This window comes from Thunnus thynnus, chromosome 13, assembly GCF_963924715.1.
Source record: "Thunnus thynnus chromosome 13, fThuThy2.1, whole genome shotgun sequence".
Taxonomy (NCBI): Eukaryota; Metazoa; Chordata; class Actinopteri; order Scombriformes; family Scombridae; genus Thunnus; species Thunnus thynnus.
This window is the reverse complement of record NC_089529.1, coordinates 14,578,963-14,601,344: the sequence shown is the minus strand read 5'-3', so window position 1 is coordinate 14,601,344 and position 22,382 is coordinate 14,578,963. Positions and strand designations below refer to the sequence as shown.

Genomic DNA, 22,382 nt, shown 5'->3' with positions numbered 1-22,382 from the left:
GAGTAAATATATATTGATTCTTCACTTCCAACTGCCTGCTGTCTCCTGCATTTGGGTCCACCTGCTCCGCTCCACCGAACAATGGTAAGTAAGGTAAGTGTGGTATACCACTACAATTACGATTAATTCTGAGACCTTTTCTTCCAGTTACAGTTCTAATTTTGAATGGGTTGAACTGCATTTTGTTTTTTTAAATATTGTGATGAAGTATTCCAATAATTTCAATGAAAGGAGCATTTACAATAAATTACCAGTGTAAAGGGTATAGCATTTTGGGTGGAAACCTTTAATGTAGTACATGTCTAAATTGTAAATTCAGGCTTTTTGAAAGGCAGAGTAAGAGATAAGACCAAGACAAAAGTCTTCCAAAGATTATATCCATGAATTACTGGCATAAAGTGTAGTACAGTATGCGCCTGCAAACTTTCAATTGGCACACACCTGCATGCAAATATGGCAACTATCTATTGATTGATTTTTACACTGTACACCAGTAAAAATGTTGCACAGTTCAACAAACATTAACACATTCCTGTCCGTGTAAACATACAGAAAAAAAAATAAGGGCTGAAGGACCGAAGTCAGACTCAAAACCCAACTGATAAACAGACATAAGTTACTTCACACATGATCATCATCAATTAGAAATCGAAAAGCTGCAGGTACAAATGAAAAGAATTGAATAAATAATCTAATAATGTCCAAGCATAAGGAATAACACAGTCAACATGTTATAAAACATTATAGAAAATAATATCATCCTTCTAAAGGCTAGAAAGATTAGAATCTTAATGGGCTCACAGTAGGATTTCCAATGTGAGCTCATTTAGAAACACAATCTAATTCACTTCAGGGAGACATTGGCACATATCTAAGGTAAAAGCCAGGCTGTAAACAAGCTGTTTTGCAATAGATGTCTAAAAAATCTGGCACATTTTCAGTTCACTTCTCTCTTCTCCTTGGTAACATTTGTTGTTAAACTTCAATTAATCTTAAAAACACATCAATATCACTAATAGTATCATTACTTTGCTACGGTAGCTATTTATCTTAACTAGTTTGTACAATATTAAATGAGTATAAAAGTAATTATAAATATAACTCAAAGAGTGAAAACAAATCCTGACATCATGCAAACTGGAAACATTTCGAGCCAACAGATGACAGCACTCATTCAACAGGTAGGAGTTGAAGTCTTTTGGTTCGGACACATCCTGAGGTGGAAGATCATTTTGGTCCACTTCAAAATGATAACTGGTTATTTTACATTCAACTGAGTCACTTCTAGAGAAGAATTAATGAAGATTAGTAGTCTTCATAAGCTCTTTGTGGGGTAGACACTTGATGATGCTGCATCCATGGAGACAATGTCTTACATTCCCTTGACACATAAAAAGCTCCTGTCCTCTCTCAATTGGAGGGTTTTTATTCTCTATAAATGTTTTCTTTCCAAGAAAAGGCAAGGTCAATGAGAACTCCCCATACAGAAAATCCTGCTTCCTGATTTACAAAAATGCAGCATCTGTACACTTTCTCCTTTTTAGAGTCGGGATACAAAATGCCAGCAGTGCATGCTTGACATCCTCCTGGATTGACAACAAATTAGAAAACGGGAACAGTGTATCACGTTTGACCTTTTTAGATTTCAATTATTTGAGCTATTTTCTTTTGGACAGATGCCTCCATGCTGATACAAACGGCATCCAACTAAGTCTGAAAATACTAAACATTAGGACATTTTGTCAGTAAGAAAAACATCACTTGTACAGAATGTCAACAGCAATAGTATAAGCAAATATACATATATACTTGAAAAAAACAATTAAGATTTTTTAATACCTGTGCTTACCTAAAATAATAAAATGTCGTTTTGAGATTTAATACATAAGTCTAAAAAAAAAGAGAAATAAAGAGAGAAAAAAAACACAGAACATAAATATTTGGTCATTTCCCCCCACTTATGACTGATAACTATTTTATAATGAAATAAAAATGTATTGGCAATTTTTCATTTGTTTTCTGAGCTTATCAATATTTTCTTTGGAATTTCTTAGTCAGTAAGAAACTGGTGTCAATGTAGCATCAAAAATTATTTTAAAATGCCCGTATTTTAGTTCCAGTTTTTCAAGTTTTTTTTTGTTTTTTTTACTCACTTGGTGACCAAAAATGTAGCACTGACATTGCTCAGCTTAATTTCTGCATTTAGTATTTGCAGTCTTGCCACAGGTTAATAAATCCTCTGGCTGGTATTCTTCTCCTCTCAATGGAGGTATATGTGGGTGCATTCAATCCTATCAGAAAATTAAAACATATCTTAAAAAAAAAACTGCTTAAACATTCATAATATCCACATGTTGAAAGGCATCAAAGAGTTTGGTCCAGTCTGAAGTCTTTTGGATTTTAAACAAGGAGCAAATGTATAGACAGAGCAATTTTTAGAGAGAGGAGGAGCTCTGGCTGTAGTGTCTCAGCAGCAGCTGGTCGTACTCGGCCTCAGAGGCTGGGGACAGCGAGGGAGGTGAGCTGCTGTTGGAGCTCAGAGATGAGTCTCTAAATGGGGAGGGAGGCGTCAGAGCCACCAGCTCCTCCATATCCTTTGCTCGTCTGCTACTCACGCAAGTCCCCGCCAGGTGCTCATAAATCTTACCTGCTGGACGATTCTCGCAGAAGTTGGAGACGGCTGCTACCTCAGCATATGTGGTAACAGTGGAGGGAGCCTGTCTGCCCCTGGATGTAAGGTACTGCGGTGGGCAGGCGGCGGCATCTACGGCTGCAGGCAGGGCAGTGGTGGAGGTGGGGCTGATGGTGGCTCCTCCTGGCAGCATCATGGTGTTAAGCTCACTGATGTTGGCAGTGAAACGGTTCACCACACAGCTGATTTGGTCCATAATGGTGGTGCCCTGAGCTTGGCCGCCAATCATCCCCATGCCGATGTCACCCACACTTATGACACTAATGTCCCCACCATCCACTAGACCAACACCTGGGCTGTTGTCCCCACCTCTCCTTCTGACCCCAGCAGGGTGATCAGGTATGTAGGTGGGTACCTCCTCTCCATCTTCTCCTCCCTGGAAACCCATTGCCTTCACTGCATGCTGGCTGATGGTGGGCAGGGGTGATTGAGAGGGGGAGCAAGTAAAGGGCTGAGCCACCGGTGGCTCTTCATACTGCTCTTTGACACCAGTGTCCACAGGTGTGTCTCCTCCTTTAGAGAAAGGCTTGATGATGGCTGTCTGGTTCACTTCTACTGGTTCCTTTTTTTTCTTGACATGGAATGACATCCTCTTCCATAGGTTTGGTCTGTAGGCGCGCTCATTCTGCGCCCATGTGACTGATTTCCCATTGGAGCTGTAAAACATATGACAGTCACAAGTAAGTTGTTCTCAGTTGACTTAAATGTAAGGGATTAAAAATGATAATGAATATGACAAATCCACAGTGCAAGTACTGCATGTCTTATATATATGTACTGTATATACATTTGATCGCTGCCAAACAATGACAGATATCAGGATCATATTAAGATAAGAACATCATCCATCTACCCCATGGTCCATGTTCTGTTTCTTCATGCCAGTATTCTACCATCCCCCACTGTATCTTTTGCTTTCTGTGTAATTTTACATCTCCCTCCATTTTCCTTTTTCTTCCCTAGAAAGAGAAATCCTTAAAGGCGGGGGGTCTCCCCTGGGAGTACTTAACCCAAATGAGGTAGCCTTTTCTCAGCTCAGGGAGCAGTTTTTCTTGGCTTCATATCCAGCCTGTTGCAGTGGATTCAGCTCTGATTTTCCAAGGACAGTTTAAGAAGGGACAGGGATAGTTGTGTTCCTGGATGTATCTCAGCAGCTTTCATCTCTATACATGGACTTGTGGACAGAAACGACTAAAATGTGAGGCTGCAAGGAAAGTAGCTTAGATTACATAATAATAATAATAATAATAATAATAATAATAATAATAATAATAAAAATAATAATAAAAATAATAATAATAATAATAACCCCAGCAGGTAGTTGCTCTTCTATTAGACTTAACCATATCTGCTATTTGCCTCTCAGTCACTTCTTGGACTTTATCCTTTTGTCTCCAACACCATTTCTAATATGGTCCGACGGTAAAATACAGAGTGATTGCAGCACAAACCATGATTTTATTGGTAAAAAGAAGGAAAAGAGGTGTGTGCGGTCTCTAGCACAAACACATTTTTTATTTTTTCTGATTACATGATTATGCAGGTATTTTTATAGAGTGATTTATTAACCTTATCTAACAAAAATCAACAAAATGAGGGGGAGAAGTTTGTGTTGTTAGATGAGTTTGCCAAAAAAGAACATACTCGCTACAAAGTAAACATGATCTGAATGGATCATCCAATCTGAAGGAATTAATATTGTAAGAACTACTGAGATAAAGTCTCCACTGGGTTTTGACTGTCTCAAAACACTCAATGGATGTTTGGCATTTTCAGGCTGACATTATGGCACCTTAAGTATCTTCCCTTACTGTTAATGTGTAGGAGAAAACATAATTTAAGAGTTTCCAAATGCAGTTATTTAAAAAATATATCTTTTGAATTAAGTGAATTAAATGTGTGCTTTTTCCTATAGAAACTTAACGAGAGCTACACTAAAACTAAATGTTTTCTTAAGCAGCTCACAGGTGTTTAGATACTGAGGAGTTAATTCATTTATTACCCACTTAGGTTGTCCATGTACCTGATGGTGTCCTGCGCAGAGCCACGACGTCGAAACAAGTTGGCCATGCTGCTAGAGGGTTTTCCAGAGGTGGCAGCTTTCTTGGCATCACCTACATGCATACGCACCACTGTGGATGTTGTGAAAGCACTGCGGACATTTTTTTCAGGCTTGGCGAGCATGATGTACACCTGATCATGTAAATGAACAACAAAATTGCACTTAGCAAAAAAGTGCAGGAATACCCTGCGAAAATGCTGCCAATGATTGCATTTACAATTCTTACCTTTGGGACAAACATGCAGCAAAGAGCCACTGTAGCACTGAGGCTGACACTAAAGCACATGGTTATAATCTTGTAATTGGATCCAAAGTAAATAGGAACAAAGGCCAACCAGATAATACAGGTGGTATACATGGTAAAGGCAATATACTTGGCCTCATTAAAATTGGCAGGAACATTACGAGTCTGGAAGAGAAAAGGAAGAATACAATTTTAAATTGGTACATGTTGAAGTAAAAAAGAGAGGATATGAGGGGAAGAAAAATGAGCAAGTTCTTGTTGCAAAAAAAGAAAAAAAATGAACCTGATGCAGAAAGTAACATGAAACACTCTGTGTATTATTAACTACTGTTATGCTGAAGTACCTTGAAGGCGTAGAAAGTGCAGCTGAGGATAAGAAGGCCATTGTAGCCCAGCGGCGCCACCACCCCCAGAGTGGTCAAGTTACAGATCAAGTGTACCTCACGGATACTGGGGTAGTCATAGATCACCTAAGAGGGGAGAAGGAGAGGCTACTCTGGTTGTATAAATACATGTAAACGAACATCACCCACATTGTAAAGCACACACACACACACACACAGACACACACACACACACACACAGACACAGACACACACACACCTGTGGTGGCTCAATGATAAGAAGTGCCACAATAATCCCCAGCTGCAGCAGTATGAGTAGGAAGGCGATGACCAATTGTGCGCAGGCGGACATAAAGCGTGGTTTCTTGGTGCAGATCTTCTTCTTGCTGCCTGCCAGGATCCGTGCTATACGGTTGGTCTGGATCAAAAATAGATCAAATGGTTACATCGACTGTGGATAATATTGCTTGCACTGATTCATAACAACAATCCCCTTTTCAGTTCCCAGATCTCAAACATCAAACTCAGCCCACATATAGAACCTCAACTTCTAACATACCTCCCTTACAATTGGCCATCATCCAATCCCTGCAGGTTGATTTTTTTTTTTACTTCTGCCCTTATCCTCAGATGCCCTTCTGTTTATGCTAAAATACCCCCAAACATAGGAATGTGATAGTGGACAAATTGATTAAATGCGGTTGTATAGGTGAATTAGACAGGTGTTATTAAATTAAAAATGCCCTCTGCTGTGTCAAAATATTAAAATCTTTTCAGCACTCAGATATGATTCCACACTGCAAAAACACCTGTCTGAAGCAATTTATATGCAGCATGTCTACCAGACATCCTCGGCAACTCTCTCCTCTGCTTAAGGCTCAAACATAGATAGTATAGGATACTGTATACTGTATGTTCTTCCTTTAATTCCTCCACCTCCTCTGTAAGTGTGTGTGATTAAAGAGTGATCTCTAACAGACACTGTCAGTGTACATCTAGAAGTTTTTGTTCTGCTGACTTCTGAAACTTCTATTCAAGTGCATGTCGGCCCCAACAGCCTATTTGTGTAGAAATAGAAAATGTTAAATCTCAAGGCCATTTTATTAGACTTTTGATGAAAGGCTGTAAAGATGATTTTTAAATTGTGCACCATGGTGACACTACAGAGATTAGATTTCAAATGAAGCTGATGATTAACACATATGGCTTTAACTCATAAATTTTCAAAGGAAGTGAAACGCGACAGTAAACAATACTTCTTGAAATGTAGATATTTGTTCCTCTTCCTCCTGGCAACAAAACTGAAAAGAAAGTACCTTGGTGACCAGAGCCGAGTAGCTCATGGCAGGGGACAGGCCTATTCCCAGCCGCTGGAGGTAGCAGTAGACTATGTGGGGCTTGGCAATAAGACTGAAGGTGCACAAGTAGCCCAGACAGATTCCAGCCAGGATGATGTAGCATAGCTCACGACTGGATGACTTGACCACAGGGGTGTCCCAAAATCTACAGATAAATCAAATGGCACATTAATTTTAGCATATCAATAATCTGCACTTAAAGAATAAGTCTATTTTCTATATTTTTTCGTGCACAGCCAAGCTGACAATGAACTGATCCTACTTATACAAGTATTGTGTGTGTGTATCCAAAGCCTGATATATCATATTCTTCTGTGCCTAACTATTAAAACTATTAAAAACACATCAAGGAGCCTCACTGCTGCACTGGGTGACACTTTCCTTCACCCCAAAAGCAATGGTTAGTGTAGTTTGTTAGAAACAGCTCACATTTTCACTCTCAGGAGAGAAGTTGCTCATATGGCAGATGCCACTGTGCAGGTGAAGGGACATTGTTCAGTTTATACAGCTTTGCTAGCTTGTTGTGCTATAGGGGATCACAACATCTTGACTTTGTGCTACATTGTAAATTTATCAAAGAATTTCAGTACAAAGGCAAGAGGTTGTGATATGTAGCACAAGAAGCTACCAAAGCACTGTAAATGGAACTGCATTTTTGGACAACAATGGAGGTCTATGGCACAAAGGAGTAAGTTATATTAGGCTTTGGATACACACATAATATTTGTGAGAAGAATCAATTCATTGTTGGTTTGGCTCTGTACATGAGATTTGTTGACAATACGAAAAATATAGAAAATCGCCAGCCAAATCCTTTAACTGGCCACAAGCTCATTGGTTTCAGCCAGGATCATCTATAATTATACCAAGCCATTTTTGGTTCATTGTAGAGAAAGTATTATTAGTGATGATTATATTGTATTTCTATATTTAAATTTACATATATGTAGTGTAAATTACATTTGCACCAGGAACACTTCTACCACACAAGAAAAAATAATGCATTTAACAGAATCATGTCGGAATCTTATTCTTCACATAATATCATACTGATAATTTATGTTTAGCAACACATATATGTACATGTCTGGTAAAGGTAAATTTACTTGATGAAGACAGATGTAACAAAAAGTGTAGCCATGAGGCCCAGACAGGAGAAGACCACTGCAGCGATGGGCTCTGGATCCCCCCAACGAACATACTGCACCGGGATTGGCTCACAACCTGAGGGGTGCAGAAAGTTCCATCAGTATTTTGATTTGTCTGCAAGAGTGTCAGTGTGATAGCCTCATAGCTTGATGTGGATGCAGCAGAAGGTAATTCACTCATACTAAACCATTACTGTGAACAACAGATTTATTTGTTCTGTATAAAATCTTCACTCTATGATACACTGGAGTCATGAGAGGTGGGTGAAACATTAAAGGGATCTGTAAGGGAGAAAAAGGGGATCAGAGAATGATTGAAAGTGAGATAAGAGAACAAACACACTGCTGTTCTCCTACAGAGGATACACATGAAAAACCTTATGTGTTTTTTTCAAACCAGAGGAACAGAGATATTGTAGGAGACAATAAGTGTATACAAAAGGGCAGGGAGGTTGTTTCAAACAGCTTTTACAGACTCTGGAGTGAGGAAATCTAAGCTTTAGCCAAATCCTTTATTCTGGCAAGGATCTAAAGTCTCTTGGAGTGTGTACAGTACATGAGTATTTATGTTGCTTTGCGTTTCTGTGTGCAGTAGTGAGGGAGAAGTTTGTCAGTTTATCGTATGTGTGGTGCGTAAGATGTGAGGGGATTTGTGTGTACTCCGTGAGTGTGTGACCCAGATTCAAGACTTTTCTGGCTTGTGTGGAAATCTTGTATTTGCAAGTAGACATAAAGTGTGTTTACCACGCAGATCATCTGTAGGCCAGGAGCCCAGGACACAGGCTCGACAAGTGTACTCATCAAACACAAACTCATTATCCTTGCATGGAGTACAGGTCCAACAGCAGCTCACCTCCCCTTTACGGATCACCTGGAGACATACACAGTATGTGAAAGGGCGCAAAGGTCTCAAAGCTCCAATGGCACTTTTCTGTAGTTAATCTTACACTCTGAGTGGCCTGTGTGGCAGGGAAATGAGGATTTCTGCATCAGGGGATCAAAAGAAAAAAAAAAAGAAAGATGTATAGAACACCATTGAGCCTCAGTCTTTTAAAAAGTTCTTTTCAGTGCAGAAATACAATAGAAAAGAAGCGAAGCAAAGTGGAGGCACATCACAACATTAGCTAGTGCTTGCATTTCACATGAAGAAGGTTCTGGGTTCAAGTCTTGACTTTTCTGTGTGGCATGTTTGCCTGGGATTCCCATGTGTGCTCCCTTTTCCTCTCACAGCTCAAAGACATGCTAGTCAGGAGATTTAGAAAAAATATGTTGGTTTTGTGTCTGGACATAATTGCCAGTCTGCATGTAAGGATTTACAGAGTGACTCTTATCTGTTCTGACTGAGAAGAGGAAACAGGGTGGAGGCATCAACAAGGTCAGCACAGATCAGAGAGAGCCAAACAGCTGGTAGAGGAGATGTGGGCAGGAGTACAAGGCCTGGAGGTATGGACATAAAAAATCTTCTCAAAATCTTATGCATGAGAGCGAGTTTTGAATTCCTCACAAGCTAGCCACATTACAGTGCAGTCAGTATAGAGTGTGTAGGAAGTTTAATGTTAGAGACTTTTGGGATGAGAAAGAGGAGGCAGACTGCAGTGTTCTCCATGATTTGGAAGGGCTGGGGGAGTTACAGAAGCCCAGATGGGAGATGATTAAAGCATGAACAAAGAGCTTTGCGCAGTCCCCGCTGGGGCACTCAAGGATCTGATGAGACAGATTTGGTAGATTGCAAACATGTGAGATCAAGTGAAGGCTGTTGTGTGGGTCTTGCTTGACAGTTTTATATTGAAGTTTATAGATAAGTATTAATGTATGAAAACGTTAGGTACAGTTATCACTTTTACAGTTACTTAAATGATAAAAATGTGTTGAAATTTTAAGGAATTCAAAAAGCTTTTAATTCAAATCTATCTCAACAATGTACAATTTTGTCTGTGCCTACCTTGATCTGTGCCTTCTGGCAGGGCTCAGAGCAGACTGACTGGATGATGTCACTGTTGTTACTCCAGATTTCCTCATCGTTCATCTTCAGGCCACCTTGATCCCAGCTTCCCACATGAATGTAAGCGTACTCATCCTCGCCTATGTGCTTGAAGTTCATGATTTCATACCTGAGACACATAGAACATTCAACTGTTCTTTCTACTTCTTCTTTTCCATTTCAACCCACCCCTCTCTTCCTTCCTTCCTTCCTCCCTTCCTTCTTCCCCATCGATCATAATCCTTACCTGCCAGGTGAGTCACCATTCTCGTCAAAAAGGATGGTCTCCCCAGACACACCGGTAAAGTTAGTTTTCATCAAAAATTCCAGCAGCTTGCGGCCATCAATAGGCCGCATGTTCTCGCACAAACCCTGGCACCGGCAGGAAGAGCAAACTATCAATACTGTTACACAATGTGAAAGCGTATGTGTGCACATCATTCAGAACTGTACCTTATATCCCGGACAGAGGGCTTGCTGCATGGCATGCAAGCCGTGAGCCATGGAATAGATGGCATTTATGACAAAGCCCATCTTGGTGTCTTGGGCATATTGATGGCGCAGAGACTCTCTCCCTGTGGAGAACAGAGACCTACTCATAAAGAGAAACCAATCAGTAACGGCTCTATTCTAAAACTCACTATGGAGAAAATAAGGATCTGAATAATACAGACTAGATGACCGGTGGAGAGTGTGTGAGGAGGTGTGGAACATAATCTCTGTGTACTAACAGGTGCAGGTGCGGTTGTACATGCTGTTCTCCTGTGGGTGTCCCCTCAACCTGCACTGGAAGCGGTGCTGCCAGAATTCAGGGAACCAGGGGTTCCTCAGGTTGGCATCAGGCGTCAGGTTCAGGTAATAATCATCGAACCAGGTCACATATGCTGACTTTAGCTTTATGGTGATTCCACCAGCTGCCTCCCTCTGGTAGCCATCAGTCACATCATATCTGTCTGCCCAGCCATCACTGAACAGGAAAAGGAGAAAGGGAGAGACAAACGGAGATTCTTTTTTTGTTTTGTTTGTTTTCTCCAAAGCTAGTATTGATCAAACTAGCATTTTAAATTCAATTGCTGCCAAAAGTAAAGGCATACACACAAATAAAAGTAGGGCAGACACGTACACCTTTCCACTTCTTATACAGAAACCTTTCATTAAGTACAGTACATTCTATACCAGTTTAGCATCAACATGCTTCTCAGTATTGCAACCAACACCAGGATTTGACTGTTTAGACAGCACTGTCAACTCAGCAAGATTTCTGGAAACCTCTTATTGTGAGGAACAACCTGTCAATCTCACACAATGGCAGGGAAACAAATGATTGAATATACTGTACATACAACACTTAACTTATTTGGGCTATGACAAGGGAAACCTTTCTTTGACATCAGTCCTCATATTTAATACTAAAGAGCACTGAAACATTTGGAACACTAACAAGTATGCTAAGTGTAAGCTAGTGCTGAACAAAATTCTTGGAAACTAATTTGCAGATTTTTGATTTTTATATACCTCATTACTATATCCTGGTATTTACTGCTGTGATGTTCTCAATCACTGGATGCAATGAAATCTGAAAAACATGTAGGCCTAAAATTTTATGTTACTAAAACATGCAAGTAAACCTAGAAATCCAGCATGGATGTCAACACTAACCAACGCTGTGCTTTTGCACTGGGGTTACACTCAGCTTTGAACCTGGTTCACACGTCCAATTACACCCAATGAAACAGGTTTCACCAACAAAAGGATAACAGGCAACTAGAAATAGTCCAGCTCGCTCAGCAGTTGAGGAAGCAAATGTTAGCAATTATAATTTATATTAAATAACACTTTGAGGCAATATATTTCAGAAATTAAGGCTTTAACTATACAGGGTTATACATGGGTTACTATATATACAGTAGTTTCTACATGATAATAGTTTTATATAGATAAATAACACCCAGATCTTGATGCCAGTGAATCTTATTGTGGCCTGCTGTAATAAGCTCTAGTTAGTGGGAATATATTTTGGACCACAGTTGCACAGATTGAAAGAAACAGGTGGTGCCTAGAAAAATGAACCTAATGACTGCTCTGCGGAGAGTAAAAGTAGAATAAAAACATTTATTATGATATGACTCATATCTACCAACACAAGACTCACTGGGAGATAAAAATAAAAAGTATTTGCTCACATATCCAAGTTGTCTTGATATTTTAAATTATGTACATGTGCAAAGATAACTTGTAATAAACCTCCAAGGATCAAAGATTGATGGTGCTGGGAGGATTTGGCTAGTTAGGATAGAGAAGCTTGTTATGCTTTTTCATTCCAACGCATAATTTTGTGTCGTGTGCTTTGTTTTTTTATGTACGATTTCCATGGTCATATTACATTGCTTGCATAATCTGTGTCTGACTGCTGATTAATTAGATCTCTGTGGGCTCATTATCTATAAAGTCCATTGAGATACACTTGTGATGAAGACCTACAGCATATTAATTGTTTTGACTTTAACAACTTAAGGACCAAATATCCCATTGCACATACAAGCCCTGCAACATGCTGTGCTTGTGAAGCAATCTGTTTATGTATCTTAATTTAAAATCAGAGCGCAAAAAAAGATACCTGAGGCTCAACAGACATGGAAACACCAGAAGAAAAACACCACCAGACTGTAGCATCTGCAGACACATCTGATCTGATATTTATTTAAAAACACTGTGGGCTTGGACTCATCAGTTAACAGTTTGAAAAGGTTTCTACTCCGTCTATTATTATCTCTCCCTCTGGACACTTGTCTACAATCAACACAGACAGAAGCTTGATTACACCTCCACACATGTGCATACATGTAAACACACCTTACTGACACAAAGAAACGCACCCTTCTCTTTCTAACTGATAAAAAAAGCAAAAGAAACCTTAGTTAACAGAGCTGGAGTTACACAACCATAGTGTGGGTGTTTTTTTTATGATGCTTGGTTCTCTGGGTGAGGTAGGAGATCATTTCATAACACATCCTTAGAGAAGCGAGCACAGAAATGGAACACTGGTATTAAAAAGGCAGGGATAGATATGAAAAGCATGGAGGGCTTTGACTCTGGATAGTTTGAATCACTCTTGAACAAGAGCTCTGAAACCCACACATTGACCTGGGAGGGTAGTATGCTGTATGCAGCGTGTTGCTACACCACCTACAAGCCTGAAGACACACACACACACACACACACACACACACATATATACACACACACATCATGCTCTTATTTCACCGCATACAGCACAATACTGGTCAACTTTCCAACAAGATCTTGTGGACAAGTGGACACTGTGTACATTTCCAAAAATGAAACTCAACAGGACATGAGGAAAAAAAATTGAAACAGCTGTCTGAATTGAACAGAGGAAAGACACTTGCCCATGACCTGAGCAACTTGTTGTGGTGTTGTGTTTCTGAGCTTACGTGGGTGCTCTAATGAGCATAAATGGCCAGTGGGGGATCACATTGATTTACTAGCACTGGCAACTTAGAAGTGATGAGGAGTGTGGGAGAACGGGCCACTGCAAAGCTGATCTAAACTAACCTGATAATCTTAACTGTGACCTTAGGAATAGTGAAAAATATTTATTATATCTCTTTCTGCTTTGAGATGGAAGACCCGAACGGTAATGTTGTTTAAACATTTGTGCTGATGTGCAGAGTGTTTTGTACAGTGGTGGCAATAAACTAGGTTTCATGTAGTAGTAGTAGTAGTAGTACTGTAGTAGTCTGTATGACTCTTTGCCTTCTAAAGAACAAAATGCCTTTTGGGACAGCTTAATTCTAACATATGCCAGAATTTTACCATTGATTTCTATATAAATACACTGAAGGCTGACAGTCAGCATGGATACAACAGTTCAAAATAGGCTTAAGCAATGCTGGCAACAAAACAAACAACCAAAAAAAACCATCATCTGCCCTCAGTCTCGCTCTTTCAATAAATGGGACGTAAGAATGAACTGCACACACTTAAACCTGTTAACAAATCCTCCAAGCTGACATGAAAAGGATGGTTTTTATAGTTAACTAACTAGAAAGGAAGATATAAGGCTGGAGTCTTTATAAAGCTAAGATCAAAAGGCCATGTGACAAGAGGGGTGATGAAACTGACAAAGTTAGGTCCAAAACATCGAAGAAGAACAGAATTGGTAATTTACCACACAAAACATCATGCTATTGTGCATGCTAATGAATGGTGGCATCAATCTCCCACCTCAATAGTACATCTTACATTTAATTAGCCTTAAAAGAGAACAGAAAGGAGAAACATCTTAACAAATGAACAATAGCAAGCAGACCACAACACCAAACCAACTGTCTGGATAGCTCCGTGTGGTAATATGGATTATAGAGCATAGTGTTTTGCAATATGTAGTTCAAGGTTATCTTATGCTTCCTGCTGTCAGATTTGAGCGACAGCCCACATGTGTGGCTCCTAATGAGGAAAGGCATTTATAGAACTCCAGGGACGAGAGTGAGCCAGAGAACTAAACCTTAAAATAAAACATGTTATTCTCGGAGAGAGTGAATCCTCCTGCTAAATCAACCCCCTCTTTCCTGCTTATTTTTTTTGTCCCTCATGTTTTTAATTGCATACTTTCTCTCCTGCACCCTGCACCTCATCTTTATCATCTTCTCAAAATTAACCTATGAATGGGCCAATGAATGGTTTGAGACAGTAACAAGTCCCTAAAGCAAAATCCAGAAAATGTCCTTTTTTGCAGGTCAAAAGAAAAATGTGATTTTTCACAGTGTTATATTTTCATAGATCAGGATTCAGCATATTTAATTATATTGGAAAACCATCACTTCTTTATCTATTCATTTGTCAGTTTAGGTGGCCGTTAATGACAAATAGAGATACTCATATGCTGACTTTATATGGCAACCAGTTATACATTTGAGTCCCTGTCTGCTGTTGTGAAGAAATATTACAATCTTTACTATTGATTTAGGATTTATTTACTGGATTTCCCTATTTGGATCTTTGCAGCTTGTAGGGATTAAGACCACGATCAAGGATGTTTTTGCAGGGTAAGTATGCTTCCCCATTTGAAAATAAAAATATAAAGATATAAATACATCAAAGTTGAAGATGAACAAAAATCTGCAACTTGTTAATCTCAAGTCTCTTGCAGTGTGTCACTGTCATGTATATTCAAAAAAAAGTTTATCAAAAAGTACCTCAAGTTTCCCAGACCACCATGAAGTTAATGGATGCGATGAAGATGATGATGAAGAAGAAGATGATGATGATGATGAGGTGGCTGCAATGACAACAAACACATCATCTCTGATGCTATCAGACATCTGAAGAGCATCTAGATAGGACATCAATGCACAACACTAAGAAACCTGATGCACAAATATTGTAATAAATTATTTTAGCTTCTACTCAAATTTGTAAACAACCTTGGAAATTTAGATCAGAACCAAGACAAGAAAGCAAAAAGCCCATGGGTAAGAAATACAATCTGAAATTCAAAAGTGGAAAGCAGACGTACAATAATCCACCACTTACCTTCCAACCAGCAGAAATTCTCCCACCAGGCGTTGTCGACGCATGGCCATCAATATTCCTCGGACCGTCATGCCCTCGCAGAAGCAGGCCACCACCCTCGCTTTAGGCAAGTGGACTCGTAGTTTCTGCAACAGTTTGTCAAAGCCCTGCTCCCCTGCGTTGCTGTATATCTTGTCAGAATGGGCGATGCAGATCCCCTCCTTCGCTGCCATGTCTTTAAATGCCTCCATACCACTCTCACCATAATTACCTATGGAGGTAACCACATGAATGGAACAGTGTTCACACAGTACTGTACAGCACATAAGACTTTTCTTACATATTTAAAGCCAACATACCAAACAGATTAGACTGTGACAAAATTCTTTAACACACCAGTTGTTGTGCAAACATTAACGTATTTATTTATTTATTTATTTGTCTCTCCTTACACACTTAGTTCTCTGGCACAAATCTTCCCATGTGCTGATAAATTTACAGACACATACACACACACACGCAGGGTGTAGATGATCAAATACACTGGTAAAATGCCAGCACAACGCTTGAGAATCTGCCACGTTTTCTCCCCATTATGGGTTAGACTTCCCTGTTTTTGCTGGAAATGAGGTCACCTAGTTTCTGTTGCTTTGAAAGTGTAATCTCACTCTGGGTATGACACTTTGAGGCATCCTTTCCCTTACTACGTGTGAGTTTTACTCCCATATGTGGCATGCCTCCTTGTGTGGTAATGTTGTCTTTAAATTTTTTGAAACTGCACTTTAACTTCAGTTCAACTCCCTGTTAATTGTTGCTGATAATACTGTCATTTCTGTTTGCATTATAATTATTGTATTTTCCTCTTAAATATGTTTCACACTTTCTATCTCTCAAAGAGGCCTCTTTACCTGCTATATAGGGCCCACACTGCAAATGAGAACTAGTTTGCTGTCTGCAAGAGCAGTATACTGTTTCATAACCACATCCATAACCTCTGTGCTTACAGTAAATATGGAATATTTGCATATTTACTTATTTGTCTGTGTTTCAGTGCAGTGTCTTTAAAGGACTATGCCAGTTCTGTCAGTACTGACCATTTTTTAAACATAAACCTTGTCAGTAGTTTATGCAAATGTCATGCAGAGTAGCAAGCAAGGTTCACCTGCATTTGACAGATTTGTGGTGTTGGAGGACCTACGATGTACAATATAATTCTAACCATTCATACAGATTAGAAACCTTAAAACAGGGCTTTGTATAAAATCTTGAGATTGTTAAATGTAGGGTCACTTGTTTGCCTTGTTTGTTTGTCCTGTAAATAGACAGCAAACTTGTACAAAATTGCCTGGCTAATCTCTGATTGGTAAAATTAACCGAATTGAGCGTATGTGTATAATAATTCCATATATAAATGAACAATTTTGCAGTCATTATGGCAACCTCTCACTGCCTACGGGATTAAAAATACTAACAAGATTGTCTGCAAAATAGAAAAAATATGCAAGTGCTTTTCTTACCCATGACAAAGGGTTTTATCCTGGGAAAGAACATTTGGCATACAAAAGACTTTTTTTTAATCCTCTTCTACAACAGTTTGGTATTTTTATGGAATAGACTGGAATGATCCAGTCAGGATTCAGCACTTGTTGTTATCAAGAGGGATTTAAACATATACAGCCAGCAAGGGGTTAAAGAACAGGCAGTGGAATATTTAGGCTGATGTTGAGAATGATGCCAACGCCATTTATTTTGTTTCTGAATATGTGGGTTTAGTGATTCACTGGTTATTCTATCAAAGTTGTGATAACCCTGTGTGTTGATATTGTTGAGATGTGCTTGAAGGAAAGAGTTGGAGATCAGCCTTATGTCTGCATTGCCAAATATGATAATTTCATGAGTATTGTGAAATGATATGAAATATAAAATAGAGCAATTGTGCACTCTTGTATTGCCTCTTTTCATAATATGATGGGTCATTTGACATAAGTCCCTTAAAGCACCTCAAATGGTTTTCACTGAATCAGTTTTAACTTGACATATAGATGACATAGATAGGACAGTAGAAATAAAGCAATAAAATGCACATCTGATAATGAGCACCTGCTGTGAGAATGTGATCAGGGGCCAAAATATCACTGCAATCTGTGGACAGAGAGCCATGATATAAAGAGAGTTCAAAGCCATCAGCAGATGTTCCCTGGGAAGCTTTGCCAATGATGAACAGGATTACAGAGAATATATAATCAGAGGTACCTTGCAATTTCATCTCAATCTCATATTTGTGCCATAAATATAATGTCCTCCACTGTATTGCAACAACAAGAATCAGAGGTTTAACAAAGTCACTCCCCCGTAACTTTATGTGCGTGACATTTACATTTTGTATTACAGCTAAAACGAGAGAGCAGAGGGGAAAAAGAAAAAGTGCATTTGTATGTGTTTATGTGGATCTGTGTAAAGAGCTTTTTGACTCCAGTGTGCTTGCTGCAGAGGTTTTTCACACTTTACCACCTTGAACTAGATGGGTAGCTCACTCAAAATGATGCTTAGATCAGAATATAAGTAAGTAATAGTATAATGCTTATCTTCTGCCCTTGTAGATGGAAAGCTCAATAATAGAACTGAAACTAAGAATTGAGTCAGGCCATGCCCATGCGAATACATGTGCTCCTGTGGTTCTGACCCAGGGTCAACAAAAATGGAACATTAAGAGTTTCACGAAGACAGGATTTGCTGTAGGACTACTGTATAAGATTATAACAGAATATACAGATGCACCTAATAAAGTAGTTACTTAGGAGACAGGAGACATACTGCTTACCCTCTGTGTGTATTGCAGACACATAGCTCCAGTTGTACCTCTTGACAATGTCCACCATGGCTCTGGCCTGTTGCATATCTGACGGCACCACCCTCATGAAATATTTATACAAGCTCTGTTGGAAGGAATTTTCATGTTCACAAGTCTGGCAGTACACTTGACATGCTTTCATGTGACAGCCTGTCTAGACAGTTACACTTTCATCCATTATAACCTCTATTATAAACCCCATTCCATGTGAACTCACTGTGCATTGACTTACAGGGTTTTTTTGCTAAAACGATACTGGTGTTTTAGCAGGTTTTATGCAATTTACCACAAATTATGCTTTCCAAGCTGCAGCATTTTATATTCTTAATGTGTCTCACCTGGCCTCTAATCACCAATGTTCCATCTTTTTTTTCTTGCTATGAAAATTGTCTTTGAGATAGGTAATCCCAATTATCATAGCTGCATTATCATCAAAAGATAATACAGTTACAATCAGGTTACTTTGTAAAGTCAACACTGCAATACATTGCAACATATATAAGGAAAAAGCAGACAGGAAGTCTCAAACCCCAAACCAGTAACCAGCTTTGGTTTTCTGTTTGTTTGCATTTCCTACCTCCATTTGTGAAGGTTCGAAGTTTGAAATTTTCCAAACTTTTTTGTTATTGTTGTCATTAATTGGTCTTACCTTGTCGCTGAGATCCATGCTGGTGGCTGAGTAGGCTATCTGTGGGATGTTGAAGAGCTGTAGGAGATTTTGCACCTGGATGGCCACTGAGCTGGATCCCGGTCCAATCAGTCCGACAATGGGCTTCTTCCCCTGAACCAGCAAGCTCCCCGCCTCTGCAGTGCATCTGCCCTGGCTCTCTTCCTCTTCACTGGACACCAGTGTGTCCCGAATAAACTCGATACTCTGCTCCAGTGCCACTGCAGAGTGCCAGCATGAGTCCCTAGTGTAAAAAGAGTTCAAATTGTTGTTTTGGCAAGCAGGATGGGAACAAGCATTGGTCCTGAGTTGAGGATAGTTTCGAGTAGCCAAATGGATGCTTTTTAAGTACTCTATGTAGTTTGTGCTTCATGCTTTTGAAATAACGTGACTAACACAATTTTCAGAACAGTGAGAAGACTGCAATGTAAAGTTCAGCCAAAGCTAATATGAGGTTTCAGCAGTCTGAGTCAGTCTTTTTAGTACAAAATTCCCTCTTTATGTTTCCCTGGACAGTGTTTTCTTGCTGAACTGCTGTAGAGGGATACTTCCAGGTTTGTTGCCGGGGAAAAACACCAGCAATATACCAGCCTCATATTAACTTCAGCTGAACTTTAGAATGATATTAGCACAAAACAAAGACTGTGGATTTTGTCCCTCATTTCTTACAGTGTAGTCGGAAGCTTGGAGGGGATCACTTCACAGCCCTTATGGAAAGGGGGACTGATTGCAGTGACCAGTAAGTTGAAATTCTTTGAAAACTGCCCACCTCTGACTGCTTCATTTATCCCATACCTTTGTCAGCATACTTTAGGTCCCCCATTCCCAGCCTACACTCTTCAGTTACCTGTCAGTCCTCTCCTGTGGCCTTAATTCTTCCGGCAACTGTTCACCTGTCTGTGCCCACTCCACTTCAGTTACCTACCTCCCTGGATGTTTCTCTAATCCTTCAAGTCTCCAATTTGTCCTCCTGTGATGCCTGATGGCTCTGTGCTTATTTAAAGTGACTCTCCATTAAAGCTTCTATAAACATACCATCTGTCTCTGCCTTGTTGTGCCTCATTTCAGTCCAAATCATGAAAGTCCTTCTCCTTATTGGATATTGGACCCAAATTAAGAATTAACTTAATTTGCTTACTGTGTATTATATTATTTTTTAAAAAAGATCCAGAAGTAAAGGTAATCACTGTCTTTATAATGTTTTTAGAAAACCCTGTTCTTATCGAAGGAAATTAAATAAAAATGCATAAAAGTGCACTGTAATTACTATAATGGACCTTCCCTTAGTTTACAAAAAAAACATAAAGCTGACTTCAAAAATATTTTTGCATAATTTGTGATGCTTGTCCAGTAATCTAACATCTCTGTTAAATTCGGGCATTTGTTCTGGTTGTTGCTGAGAATGCTAGCTGATTTGATACTCTCTGAGGTTCATACATACAGTATATTAAAGGAATAACAGCTTTATGTCAAACCTCTAGGTATTATTCCACCCTGTGTGATAGAGAAAACTTAAGTATTACAAAAACTAGCAACAATAATCTACTGATTATTGATTTTTCTGTGTAAGATGCACTTTATTGTCTTTCCCAATTCTCTGACCAGACAAACCAATGAGCCCTGATTGATTATAAAATCAAAATCAGATTATGTGCTCTTCAGCCCACTCATAATCCAACAATCAACATAACAACCAATTTATAGCTATTATTCAAGGAACAACATAAGAATTGTCATGGTTATTACCTGATCTCACAGCCCAGGGTGATATTTGGCAGGATAGTGGGGTCTGCATTAATTCGATCCAGAGTATGCATCATGGCCTCCACTCTCTGGATCCCATACTGCTCACGCACCGCACCGCACTTTCGCTCATGGACCTGAGCAAAGTGTAACACAAAGATTTGGCTCATATCACACACAGTACATACATGGAGACAATGAGCACATGCACAAATGCAACATGTACCTTGTCTGCAGGTGGTTGGTGGTGAACAGAGAACAGCGCTCCCATGATGATGTCACCAGGGAAATGTGCCAATACCCTTCTCTCATTGTTCTGGGCGTTGACCCCAACCCGTGATTTCAGGCCCAGCCAGCTCAGATCAGCTCCTAGTATTATACTCACTGCCAACAGCCTCACATATAACCCAAATCTCCCCATCACTGTGTTCCTCCTCACACCTCCTGCCATCTTCTCTCCCCTTAAAGCTGAGGTTCAGATGAACGTGTTGTCTTGGGCATAGTGCTTGTAGTGCCAGAGGTAAGGGTTAGAATCCTGGAACACATGATAGGCATAAAAAGTAATTCAGCTCAGTGTATAAGCAAGTGCAGATATCTGTTTAACAATACTTTTCTGAATAAGATTTTCGCAGTCAAGTCAGCAAAGGATAAAATCTTTTTGCATAATGTGAAATACAGAAACTATAAATCTATTCACACATACTAATAAAACAGTTTATTTAAATATCTATCTTTTCAGTGTTTCAGTTTTCACTCTATAAAAATGACAGCAAGTTGCTGTCCATGGTGCTGAAATGATGTTGATCGGTCATCTTGCAACATCTACTCTGGTGATCAAATAAAGTAATAACAACCTATGTAAAACTCAATAATCTCTGCTCAGCGCTCTGCATACCAAAACTAACAACTTCAACCTACCTCTTTTCTGCCAGCTGTCTTGCAGATGCCATTCCATATGAGACCGTTTCCATCACAGCGGAGCAATAAAAAAAAAAAGCGCTGCAGGTTTTTTGCTTAAGCTCAGTCTGGCGCCTGGCTACAGCAAACTGCAAATAGCAGCAGATAATATAGCCCGTTATTGGAACATGTTTGTCTTACTGACGCACACGGCTCCCCCCACCCCCCATCTTCTTCTCCACCTCTTTTTCCTCCTACTCCAAATCAGCGGGAAGCATGGAGCATCAACAGTGACTAAATCGGTAAACTCTAGAAAGCTCCGGGAGGCGAGCCACACAGACGCATGTTTAACATGGAAAAAGAAAGAAGTAAACAAATAAAAGATAAAGTGTAATAATCCTCAACAACTAATAGTTAAAGCACTAACAGTGGCATTTATTATGGAAAGTGATCTGTGGGCGATTGGCTAACAGTCAATTGAAAATATGAGGATCTTTTGAAGTTGCTATTGACCCCAATTCTTGCTCTCTGTCACCCTTTTAATGTGACTATGGTAACAGACTCGATATTATCAATTAATTATTAATCAGATGCCTTTCACTGAACGTTAGACAATATAACACACCCAGTTTTTTTGAGAGTAACACTCAACGTCCAGTTTCATTTTGTCAGTGAAACAAACCAGCTCTGTCACTTTCGAATATCATTAATAAAGACGAAACAGTGACCAAAATCTTATGTTCGTTGGTGTGGTCTTTGTTTTGTTGTTGACCTTTCTGTGCTATATATATATATATATATATATATATATATATATATATATATATATATATATATATATATATATAAAAATATTTTTA

General features: G+C 39.3%; 1 protein-coding gene across 1 annotated transcript; it reads right to left on the bottom strand.

Moving 5' to 3' along the window:
• Positions 1–282: 282 nt before the first annotated feature.
• Positions 283–22,165, bottom strand: grm5a (glutamate receptor, metabotropic 5a). The gene is made up of 17 exons (XM_067608177.1): positions 20,852–22,165; positions 20,629–20,762; positions 18,865–19,126; positions 18,186–18,300; positions 15,386–15,635; positions 10,561–10,796; positions 10,283–10,404; positions 10,077–10,201; positions 9,791–9,959; positions 8,593–8,719; positions 7,807–7,924; positions 6,659–6,845; positions 5,602–5,760; positions 5,343–5,468; positions 4,981–5,163; positions 4,716–4,885; positions 283–3,348 (listed from the first exon to the last, which is right to left on the bottom strand). Exons 1-17 carry the CDS (start codon positions 21,074–21,076, stop codon positions 2,436–2,438), a joined length of 3,621 nt encoding a protein of 1,206 aa, XP_067464278.1. The 5' UTR covers positions 21,077–22,165; the 3' UTR covers positions 283–2,435.
• Positions 22,166–22,382: the final 217 nt, after the last annotated feature.

What these genes read in the sequence shown, in the direction of transcription:
- grm5a (XM_067608177.1), bottom strand. Translation starts at nt 21,076, where the DNA reads ATGGCAGGAGGTGTGAGGAGGAACACAGTGATGGGGAGATTTGGGTTA. An exon ending in AATGGTGACTCACCTGGCAG is followed by an intron (nt 9,960 to 10,076) that starts GTAAGGATTATG and finishes TATGTGTCTCAG; the next exon opens with GTATGAAATCATGAACTTCA. An exon ending in GCACTTTCTACGCCTTCAAG is followed by an intron (nt 5,164 to 5,342) that starts GTACTTCAGCAT and finishes TTTCTCTTCCAG; the next exon opens with ACTCGTAATGTTCCTGCCAA.